General features: G+C 40.6%; 1 protein-coding gene across 1 annotated transcript in view; it reads left to right on the top strand.

Annotated features, from left to right (window-relative positions):
- mrpl23 (mitochondrial ribosomal protein L23) overlaps positions 1–12,259 on the top strand; it is a 50,393-nt gene that overhangs the window by 17,305 nt on the left and 20,829 nt on the right. Inside the window, exon 4 of the mRNA XM_004563367.2 lies at positions 3,915–3,988. Within this exon, the coding sequence (XP_004563424.1) occupies positions 3,915–3,988 (74 nt within the window). The remainder of the gene's footprint in view (positions 1–3,914; positions 3,989–12,259) is intronic.

Raw genomic sequence — 12,259 nt, 5'->3', positions numbered from 1 at the left:
AGCCGTGTCACTGCACCTGAGCCTAAAAGGTAGTCCGGATCTATTTTTCTGGTGTGCTGCAGGTTATTGTTATGTACTACATTTGTTACTCATTTATGAAGCACAGTACATGTTTCGTACTTGTAATTACCGCTACTTGTACATATACCTAAAAAGTTATGCAAATGTGTACCCATAACTTGTTTTTCAAAATATTAATAAAAGGGGTGTGTCTCCAAACAGCCATCTCTTTCCTGACAATTCCCTATGTGCATATTCTCTTACATATGATAAGTCAACATTGAAACACCTGCGGCTTTTGGTCAGGTGCGGCTAATGTATGTACAAAACAGGATTTTCCCCTGATTTTAGCTTGTGCGGCTAATATTCAGGTGCGCTTTGTAGTCTGGGAAATACGGTACTTTGATGTTCACTGGAAGTTATTCTTCAGAGATTACCCCCCCCACCCAAATTGCTCAAATAACTGAGCATATTCATAGCAGACTTGTGACATGCTGGTACTTGTGACATGATGTTACTAGCTCATTACGTCCTACAGGGTAGGCAAAAAATATTTCTATAAAGTATTTAAACACGTCTACATTTCTTTAAATAATTTATCAAACGTCTAAAAATTTAACTTGGCAGCGATTCATTTTTGTTTAATTTATTTTTTTTATTTAATTCACAATAAAAGCCTCAAGAGTTTGCAAAACTTTTCAAAGGAGCTAAAAACCCTAATATAAATCTTTTAAAACTGTTTCTGACTTGTGCTGGTTTTACTGGAAATTATTTGTAATCATGAGGTTATATTGTTACTCTTCTTTTCCCCCATGATAATTCTAATTCTCTATTGTGAGAATTGTTTTAATTGTTTTTTTTATATAGCACTGAGGTTCACAGAAGCAGGGTTTTAGGAAACATAAAGTCTAATTGGTTCATTTTTGGAGACTGTCAGCAGTGGTTAGCGGTGATTAGCAATTTAAGCTTACAATGTAGACTGCCTTCCACTGACATGCAGCAGCGGGAGTGTTTTCCAGCGGCTAGTTGCGGTGGTGGTTAGCGTGCCTGGCTCTCCTTTCTCCTTAACACACACAGCTGCTTATCTGACGATCTGCTGCTGCAGCACTCCAGCTGTCCCAGGACACCCCATGCTCCCTCCACATAAACACATGCTATTCACTTATAAACTTGCTGCTTCGTCCCCTCCTCATCCCAACCTCGAATCCCTGAGTCCTGCGCCCCTGTCAGGGATAATTTCAGAGCCAAACCCAGTTTTATCATTGATTTAGTAATCCTATTGGCTTTTTATGGGTGAGTTAATGGCTTAAGTTTTTAGGGGCTCAGTATAATTCTAGGAATCTGCAAGTTCATGATAGAACAGAGGAAAAGGAGAATTGAATTGCTTGAAGATGGAGAGATGCTAAGACCCTTCTTTGCTAGCTCTGAAGGTCCAAGAGGAGAACACCCCTCCACTTCTGGCAGAGAGAGGTGCCAAGCTTAGCCTAGCCTGCAGTCTGAGGAACCAATTAGAACTGTTTATTTGAGTTGTGTCATTAGAAGCTAAGAGAAAAGCTCCTTGGTTGAGAAGAAGGAAAGAAGGGAGATTTTGGGGGATAGAGTCGGTCAGAGAAGTAAGACTAGCTGAGGGCCCCGGTTATCCTTAGGTACGTCAGAGAAGGTATCCCTGTCTGCGTCAGGGGTTCCACTCCATTTGCAGTGTAAAGACGGGAGCAAGCTGAGGAGAGTAAGGGGCGCAAAACAACCCTTTCTTCCCTCCATATGCGGCAGGGGTATTTTGGAAGGAGTTGCCATGGTTACTCCTCTGGTCTGGGATTTGTAACGTGATAGCTGGCTGCCAAACCGCAATCTCAAAGAGGGAGGAATTGTGCTTGCGTTTGCGAGTGTTGTATGAAAGGTCTGTCTGTGTGTCTGTATACGTTGGGAAAGGAAACCAAGGGAAATATACTTTCTTTTATATCTTTTCGAGGTATTATGCACTTGTTTGTGGGTTTTCAAAGACCTTTCGATGTTTTATGACAGAACTGGTCAGGGTCGTACCTTGCTATTTCAAAGGTTGTAGCATTTCCCTGTGGATTTCCTCAGCAACCTAATGGCAAACATATACACACACACACACTTTTTTTTTTACCTTCATCTCCCACCCACTTAGGGGCCTCCACTTAGCCAGCGTGGTGGAGGTGGTGGTGGGGTGTGTTTTACAACCCTGCTCAGGGAAAGCCCTGAGCAGTGGGCTGCCCGGCTAGTGATTACTAGCTACACGTACCACACACACATAGGCATGGACACACACTCACGAATGACTCACTACAGGGGAATGTTTCCCTTGTTTTTGAATGTCATAAACTGTTCCCATGGAAATGGCAGTTACTCAGAGGGCCTGTTGACTTGACCACTGGGGTCTTATTGAGATTAGAGTTCTATGGGAGAGATGGACCATTTGATGCGCTGGTTAGTATCCGTCATCATTGTAGTTTTTGTTGTAATGTAAAGATGTGTATACCTGTATCTAGGGCCTCAAAAAATCTCTTTGATTTATTTGAAGTTAAGTCCCTAGCCTGCCTCCACACACATGTGGTATCCCTACACATGCACGCACTCAGCAGTTACCCGGTTCCCTGACTTTCAAACCCAGAGAGGTCTGAAAGGAATGAGGATGATGTCATCATCACCTGCAGTTGTGAAAGAGGTTAACCAGCACTACATGGTAAACAAGATTGGTTTGTCCTTTTCCACACATTTTCAATTATAACTTTGGCTTTTAGCCACTATGAAGAGAAGATAACCCTTTGTTCGTTTTTTGCAATAGTTCACTTTCACCTCGTTTTCAAAGTTCAGACAAACCACTTTAGTTTATCTGAAGCCAAGATTCCAGAAAGGGAACCTTTGGATAGAATCAGAATCAGAATACTTTATTGATCCCTGGGGGAAATTATTTAATTAATTTAAATAATTAATTATAGCAAAGATCCATCCAGAGAAATTGAAAGAACACATAAAATTATTTTGTTCTTTCAATGACTTGAAATTGTGTAATGCTGAAGTTAAGGATCAGCAGTGGTAATGCACTGGAAGTCTCCTGGCAGTCCATGGACAGCTCATCTACCTGTAGAGAGTGTCTGTTGTCGATAGGGACAGCGTACAAAGTATGTGGTAAAACTAGTCTGTGGGAAACTCTTGCTTGTACTGTTGTTGGTCAGTCAGCCAGCTGCTGAAAATATACAAAAAGCTTATTTTTTTTCCCCCATCTCCTTTTTGTGGTGAACTTCACTGTCACTGCTTTCGCCGTTCTGGCTCACTTGTCAACCAATTAGTGTTCAGCTGACACATGTTGTCATCCTCGTCCAGCAACGTGCAGTTGGGATTTTTGAGGACTGCATGGGGAGTACGTTTGCTTTGTTTAAAACCCCTCTCCATACCACTCCCTAGGGAAATGCATACGCAAATGGACATATTTGTGGTAGCACAAATTAAGCTCAAGTCCACTGCTTCCTGGGCTTTTGTCACCCTGTGCTCGTCCCTTGTTGTTTGATGTAGCTAGAGCTTCTTGCTTAAAAAAAAAAAACCAAAAAAAGAAAAACACTCACTAGACTCCTTGGTGTTGTTCAGAAAGGAATGGAGCACACTGTTGTAATTTCTGGGCAGATAATTAGTGCTTTACACGTTTTGTTGACTGACTCGTAGTACAGCTAAAAATGTTGCAACACTGCCCACAGAGAATAATACTGGTACCATACTAGAGACTATAAGTCTGTAACTGATAAGCCATAATGATATTCATTTCTTTTAACATTATACTGTTATTTTTGCTTAGTCATGCTCTCACTATATTCATAAATATCATCATTTTGTCCCTATGTTCTCTTTCTAGTTTACCTTCAAAAGTAATACCTGCTGCTCTTTCTCTTTTTCAGGGTCCAACAAGAAAAGAAATCATCTAAACCAGAAGGTTAAGCAACCAGATTATAAAGTAGCCTACGTTCAGCTGGTGAGAAAACATAAACACACACACTTATCCTTTTACTCCTATCTCTTCTGGTTAGTGTGTAGTGTAGCTATAGCTCACAGACTCCTACCCAGTACACAGTGCAAGGCAGAGACCTCACCACAATAACGCTCTCTTTTTTTTCTTGGACGGCCAGCTGTGTGTGTGTGTGTGTGTGTGTGCGCTCGTGTGTGTGTGTGTGTTTCTTACTGTGGGGGCATTTTGGGGGCATTGAACTTTAATCTTTTTTTCTTGTGGGCTTTTTTTAAAGGGAAGAACTGGGGTTGGTTGAGATGGGTATGTTGCATTGTCCTGCAGTTGGCTTTGAAGGCTACATCCTTAATTCACTCTTCCTTATACACATGCTTGAGAAGTACAGTTTCTTTACCTGACATTCTTCCTTTGTTCTTGAGAATAAACCACGCGCATCATATTATCTCATATCTATAATTTGAATCTTTTTCCTGTGCACCTCACCAGGGCTTTGCCATATCCTACTGTACATGGTAATCCTGGAATAAATGTTTACGTGATTGAAATAAGTGTAATTTAAATTATAAAGCTACACCATGAACCGTGAAGAGCACGCAAAACAGAGCAAGGCCAGATATGTCTGAGAGCGAGAGCAGCATGTCATTTTTTTGAAGAAAATTTACTACCTGAAAGGAGAGATACTTCAGGAGTATGGAAGCCATTTGGCCGCAAGAGGTCAAGCCTCAATCAAAGCAAGGGGCTTTGCAAAATATGCAAGAAAACTGTAGAAATAACAAACTTATAATAATTTTTGAGGCAGAAGCACACCATTGAGTAGATGAAGCTATGATGGCATGTGAGGGGGAGATACTAGCAGCTGGTGAAGTAAACAAATGAGTCAACCGAGCATCAGGGGAACACTCGCTGATTGTGCTCCATGTGACAGGAAGAGCAGACGGTGGATGAAAATTACTGATGCAGTTGGTGCATCAGGTGGACAAGGAGGGATTTAAGCAGCTGGGCAAAAAGCTTGACCCAAGTGGCAACATTTTAGTTAGGAAATAATTTTTAATTTCCGTTTTATTATGTGATAATGTTGTGCAGCCTCTTGAAGAGTTACAAGATGAAGTTACTTTAGTTATTGTTAGACTAAAATGTTAAGCCATCATGTTATACGTTTATTTGCAATGTCCAATGAAAAAAAACGATCTATGCTACTTTTGTGCTTGCTTTTGATTTGTGCTTTGTCATGTTATCAATGATGGTAGCTCATTCCAAAAGGATGGATTGCAAGTTGTTATCGCAGATTAAATTTACGGTATTATCACAAACATCCTTGAACAGCTACATCAGCTACAGCTCCCACCCGTACGGCTCACACGCTCGGGCAGCCTTCTTGAAAAATGGGTTGGGGTAAAAGTTAAGCGCAAGACAGTCTCTTTGGTTTCATATGAGACTTTTTACAACAAATATTGAGATATGGTTGGATGGAGCAGTCATGTTCACTTAGAAAGCTGTTGCCTCCAGACCTTTACGTGAGTATTCTTGATCATTTCACTAAAGCTTAAAGTCTGTTAGTATTTGTACATCCCTCACCCACCACTTGCAAAATAAAACATCACTAAAGTCACCTTATTAATGGCCCTTTGATCTGTATGAAAAGCAAGTTTTGTGCAATTTTTGTTTTGTGACTGCTGTTTTGATCTTGCCCAGGTAAATCAACACTGGGGTAGACACTTGTATATACTGCACCGCCCACCCGACCGGGTGCCATCAATCTTGAAATGGATGAATAATGAAAACTGTCTAAACATGACAAAAGAGGATGAAAAAGAGGATACATAATTGAAGCAGCCATGAATCTTTTAAAGGGGAGACTTCCTCTTGTCTAACACTAAGGCAGTGGCTTGTGATTTTGTGTGTGGCAGGAATTCCCAGCACAGTTAGTAGTGACGCTTCTGTCTCACCAGACATGCACCACCATTGTAGGTAGGAGGATGCAGAACACTGCGCACACTTGGGTACACACACCTGTGACATGTGCATCATTCATGCATAATGAGCCCTAGAGGATAGATGTTTTTCTTTGAGTGTCATTTGCTCCCTAGTCACATTCATGTTGCAGGTTTGTCAAGTCGTGCACACTTAACTGCATGCAGAAATGAAGATTTGCTGTCTCTTTGCTGCTAAATGGCTAGATATAAAAACCAAAACCCTGTCTAAATTCTCTGGCTGATTTTTGTAAAAAACATGATTTCTCCTCACCCTTTCCTATAGTACTTAACTTTCTTAAGTATACACGTACGCACACGTTCACACACTCTCAAACACAAAGGCCCAGAAAACTCTTGTTTCTTTTGCAGCAGTTGGTAGAAAACAAGATTGTGCCTAATTGACTCCACATGTGGAAGAGTTTTCTGTGGGTAGATGCTCACACTGTGGTACCCCCGTTCTACTACCCTCATCCTTGGCTCCCCCCTCCTCCCCCTGCACATCAGCTAATATTGCAGCAGTAATACGTTTGCCCCCTCTCTCATTCCTTACTCTAGGTTTGTGGTTGAGGGGAGGCCTCCCGTTTTGCAGGGTTCCGTGACGGCCATTTTCCTTAGGCTTAGGGGGCACCCCAGTACTGGGGGGGGGGGGCTGTTTCTGCATGTGTGAAATGTGCATTGTGTGTGGGAAAGTGTGTACAAGTATGAGGGGCTTTAAGGGTGAGCTAGGGAGGTGACCAAGGCCATGATGGAGCCGTGCCAGAACAGGGAGGTCCAGAGACTGGGCAGAGCAATCAGGGGGAGGGGAAAGAGGCTCTATGTGTGTGAAACTGGGTGGTGGGTGCTGGTGGTGAGGTGACAAAAACAGCGGTACAAATCTTCAGTAAATCAGATTGCTTTTAAGCCTGACTGGCTTTCAGTGGGACTAATGTGTTTAAAATCAGACTGCTTTTATGCACCACTTGGCCCAGTTGAAGGCTAACTCAAGCCGATGTGCTCAGGGTAGGGCTGGGCGATATGGCCTAAAATCCATATCACGGTATAATTTGAAGCATGTGTGGTAATGATATATATCGCGATATATTCTTTTCTTCTGTATAACGTATTTTACACACTATAAGGCACACTTAAAATCCTTTAATTTTCTCAAAAATCGACAGTGTGCCTTATGTATGAATTCTGGTTGTGCTTACTGACCTCGAACCGATTTTATGTAGTACACGGCGCGCAGAAATCTGTCAAAAATGTTTTAGTACGACTTTGGTAAGCTATGAAAGCACACCGCTTGATGGATTGCCGGAGCATTACAGCTGCCGCAGTCAGGAGCCTCGCGGAGTAAAATGAGTCCAAAACTCTGTCTGCTTCAGGTCCCAAAGTCAAACAAACACTGCGGCATCACTGAGAGTTAAAAACTGTCTAAATTCTTTCATCTTTAATAAAATGATCAGTGTTGCTGCTTTACCAGGTGTAACAATTAAGTTTAACATCCAGGCATCCATGAAAACAGAATTTATTAAATTCAACGGAGTTAGAAGTTAGCAGGAAGTTAGCTCGCTAATTTTCACCTAAACATGATATAGCATGTTCTGACTGAGAGATTTCTGAAAAAAATACAAACGTACAGCTCTGCTATCACTTCCAACATAAACGAAGAGAGAAAACTAAACAGCAGTGACGTTTGCAGGGTTACTGAAGTTGGACTTGCTTGTATATAATGATGTCCTACGTGATTGCTATCAAAACAGCTACGTTAGCATAACATTAGCGCAGTGAAGCTGAAGGATGAACGCTAACTTTTTCCACTCGATGAAATTTAACGTGAGGTTTCTGGTGGTTAGGGACAAATGCAATTGCATTGCATTAACATGAAACTTGTTCTTTGAAATTTTGCGTTTCACTTGTCCATTTAGAAAATTCACTGTAACCATTTTAATAGTTCATCTGTGCTGTTATTTTCCAGCCTAGATTGTATTCTGTAAAATGTTTCTTAGAGATTTATTTAGACATTTAGTTTCGGGGTGTTTAGTGATTTAGTGATGAATGCTGTCATTTTTTTGATTTGCATTTGCCTTCCTAACTCCTATTCATCTTTCCACTGGATTGTAAATCACTTTGTGAAGTTTCTTAAAATAAGTCATCTGTAGCTAAAGCATTGGTCATGATTTGGATATTACAGTGATAGTTTACAGGTACCTGTTAAGAATTACTGGTACAGATGCTATAAATGATGTGTTAACAGTTGTCTGTAATAGTGTCAATGTCAATTTATGGATAATTATGGGGGTGGAAATGAAAACATGCAGATTGATTGAGATTTATAAAAAAACAGATGTAGATTTTATTGAGTGTTTTCAATAACAACACCATATTAACAAACATATTTTTTGTCTCTGAGTCAGATTACAATCCTCAAAGTTGGTATTTAGTTAACATTATAGTGACATTTATAGTGTTTTGGTGAATAACTCTTTAAGTCACTTACTTGTCATACAAGATGCATCTTGCCAGCTTTTTAGGAAATGTTATTCTCTCTTCAATTTGTACTGAGTGGTTGTAAATTTAGTTGTTTTCACACAAAATCTTCAGATGGTTTCGGGGAAATAACACTTGACCTTTCTTACAAGTGATACACAGCAGGAAGTACTCTGCTACGTGGCTGCACAGTAGTGCCTGGAAAAAAATGCAACTGAGGCTAAATGTTGAAATTGCTGTTGAAATTCTTGAGAGAACTGTTTTAGTTCTTTAGCTTTTCTCTGCATTGCTTCACTCTTCCTGGATGCCAAAGGCAGAGGTTAACAAGAAATGCAAGTACAAATTATTATATTTCACTTACATGAGTCATGTATAATGCTTACAGATATTTGGGGGAAAAAAAATTAATTAATTTTTATGTTCATAGTTGTTTGATTGCATCTCTTATACAGGAGAGGAAATAATTCTTTGATCCCATGCTGAATTTTGAAGTTTGCTCACTTACAAAGAAATTAACAGTCTTGAATTTTTATGGTAGTTTCTTTTTAATTGATATATTAGGCGTGCAACGATACACAAAATTCACGGTTCGGTTCGATACTTTGGTGTCACGGTTCGATATTTTTTCGATACAAAAAAAATGTTCATGCCTTTTTAGTTTGTCATTTATTAAAATTATAAATATATTTTTTAACTCAAAAATACAGTTTTTAAATTTAATGTTGCTGAAAAAAGTAATAAAAAATAAATCTATCTGATTGAGAAATCACTCATCTTTGGAAAAGAGAGTTTATTACAGAGAAATGTCACTTTCCAAAATAAAAGCTATACTATACCCTTCTTCTGGGCTATATTCTCAGCAGCATATTAAACACATAAGGAGAATCATGGGCTAACGGCTGTCTAAATGACTCGGGTAAAGTTTGTAGCATGCGTGCTTGTTTTTTTTCTGCTTCCACTTTGCACTAGGATGCTGTCGGAGTAAATGTGCAGTCATATTCATTGTGTTCCCACTAGTGCTTTCAGGTTAATCTCGTTGAAATGACGTTAACGCCACAACACGGCAAATCTCCGTTAACGAGCTACCGCGGATCGCCCCGTGCGTGGGGCTGGACGGTGTCAACACGTTAACGAGCTAACTGCGCTAACACACTAGCTCCCACCAATGTAATTGAGCATTGCATGGCACATCCAACATACTGTTTTACTTTAGTCCATGACGCGCTTACCTTCAGGGTCATACGTCACATGAAAATCAAAATAGTTCCAAACGCCAGATCTGAATTAGGGTGGGGGAGGTTCAGTTTGCCATGTTGCAACAAGAGCTTAACTTCTGTCTCGCCAGCTTGCCCTGCGCTCAGTGAATCTGCGTTTCACTACTCCGCCTAGGCTGCACTGTCGAGCGCAGATCCACTGAGCGCTCAACACAGACAGCATCGTCAGAATGGAAAGTTGATGAACAATACAAAAGTTTTAATTTATTTTGAGATATATATATATATATATATATATATATATATATATATATTTATTTATTAGGGGTGCAACGATACACAAAATTCACGGTTCGGTTCGGTTTGATACTTTGGTGTCACGGTTCGATATTTTTTCGATACAAAAAAATGTTCATGCCTTTTTAATTTGTCGTTTATTAAAATTATAAATATATATTTTAACTCAAAAGTATAGTTTTTAAATTGAACCCTAACCCTTGTGCGTGTTTTTTATTTTGACAGCGAATGCGCACCTGCGGACCACTTATGTGCAGCCCTGGTTATTTAGCTCGTCATATTGCAGCCACAGAAATTATTTTGTCCATGAAACCATAAAGCTGCACTTTCTTTTTGCCTTATAGTCTGATTTGTCATAACTTCTCCGTTTTGTGGTAAGCTTTTCTTTGGCTGTCACTTCTTCACCCTGACCTGTCTTATTTGGCTCAGCAGAACTGAAATGCTTTTACACACTCACTCACATAAGCTCAGCGATTCTCTGCGCGATCAACCTCTCACATGTTTAAGCTGCGGGAGATTTCACTTGTCATGTTTGCATAGTAAGCTAACGATTAATAAGACGATGTCAGAGGAATTGGTGCACAAATTATCATCACTCACAGATCACTGCTGTCGCTCTCTATACACAGTTCGCACGATTGCAAAGTGAAAGCAAAAAAACGAGCGCAAATTCAAACGCGACTTCAATATGTCACATATTGACAGTGGCTCACCGATGCCAATGACATAATTAGCCAGCTACATTTCTGAAAGAATGCAAAAGCATTGACATATATTTTTCCTTCCTACAATAGCCCGACGGGCAGGGAAGAGATAGATTTTGGTAGCCCGACTGAAAAAATCTCTAGCCCCGGGACGTCGGGCTAGCGATATTGCGAGCCCTGTATCTGATTGAGGAATCACTCATCTTTGGAAAAGAGAGTTTATTACAGAGAAATGTCTCTTTCCAAAATAAAAGCTATACTATCCGCTTCTTCTGGGCTATATTCTCAGCAGCATAAGGAGAATCATGTGCTAACAGCTGTCTAAATGACTCGGCTAAAGTTAGTAGCATGCTTGTTGTTTTTGTCTTTGCACTAGGATGATGTCGGCGTAAATGTGCAGTCATATTCGTTGTGTTCCCACTAGTGCTTTCAGGTTAATCTCGTTGAAATGACCTTAACGCCACAACACGGCAAAACTCCGTTAACAAGCTACCGCCGATCGCTCCGTGCATGGGGCTAGACGGCCAACACGTTAACGAGCTAACTGCGCTAACACACTAGTTCACACCAATGTAATTGAGCATTGCATGGCACATCCAACATACTGTTTTACTTTAGTCCATGACTCGCTTACCTTCAGGGTCATACGTCACATGAAAACCAAAATAATTCCAAACGCCAGATCTGAATGAGGTTCAATTTGCCTGTTGCAAGGAGAGCTTAACTTCTGTCTCGCTAGCTTGCCCTGCGCTCTTCCTTCTGACTATGCTGTCTGTGTTGAGCGCTCAGTGGATCTGCGCTGGACAGTGCAGCCTAGGCGGAGTAGTCGAACACAGATTCACTGAGCGCTCAACACAGACAGCATCGTCAGAAGGAAAATTGATAAAATAAATTACAAATGTTGTATTGTTCAATACATATGCGTACCGAACCGAAAGCACTGTATCGAACGGTTCAATATCGATACGAATATCGTTGCACCCCTAATAATATATATATATATATATATATATATATATATATATATATATATGGAGAGAGATATCTCAAAGAGCTGTCAAGGATGTCAGCAGGAATGCCCCCCCCCCCCCCCCCCCGAAATAAAAACATTTACTTTTTATTTCAGCATGTGCAATTTCTGGCATTTGTTGGTCCCATCATTACTCCCTACCCAGCACTGCCCCCACCCCCAATATGGCCACCCCTGTGAAAAAATTCTGGAGGCACCTCTGGCTACAAGATCAACAGCAAGAGGCTTTGTGAGAACGACCATTAATTGCGCTTGATCATGCCTGGTGGGGTGAGAATCAGGGCCGGCCCGTGGCATAGGCCGTATAGGCAAATGCTAAGGGCGCCGTCCATCAGGGGGCGCCACGCCAGTGCCACAAATGTTGAAAAAAAAAAAAAAGTTGGTACTATTATTTCTAAATACAAAAAATAATCCCACGTTAATTAAAATGCAAAGTAAAGCTTATTTAATAGAAATATTATTTGTTACAACATTACACTACACTGCTGATGTAGGGGGGGCGCCACCTAAAATCTTGCCTAGGGCGCCAGATTGGTTAGGGCCGTTTCTGGTGAGAATGATTACAGGAAGGTACGGATCAGCTCAACACTGCA

This window comes from Maylandia zebra, linkage group LG7, assembly GCF_041146795.1.
Source record: "Maylandia zebra isolate NMK-2024a linkage group LG7, Mzebra_GT3a, whole genome shotgun sequence".
Classification (NCBI taxonomy): domain Eukaryota; kingdom Metazoa; phylum Chordata; class Actinopteri; order Cichliformes; family Cichlidae; genus Maylandia; species Maylandia zebra.
This window is presented reverse-complemented; position numbering and strand designations above follow the sequence as displayed.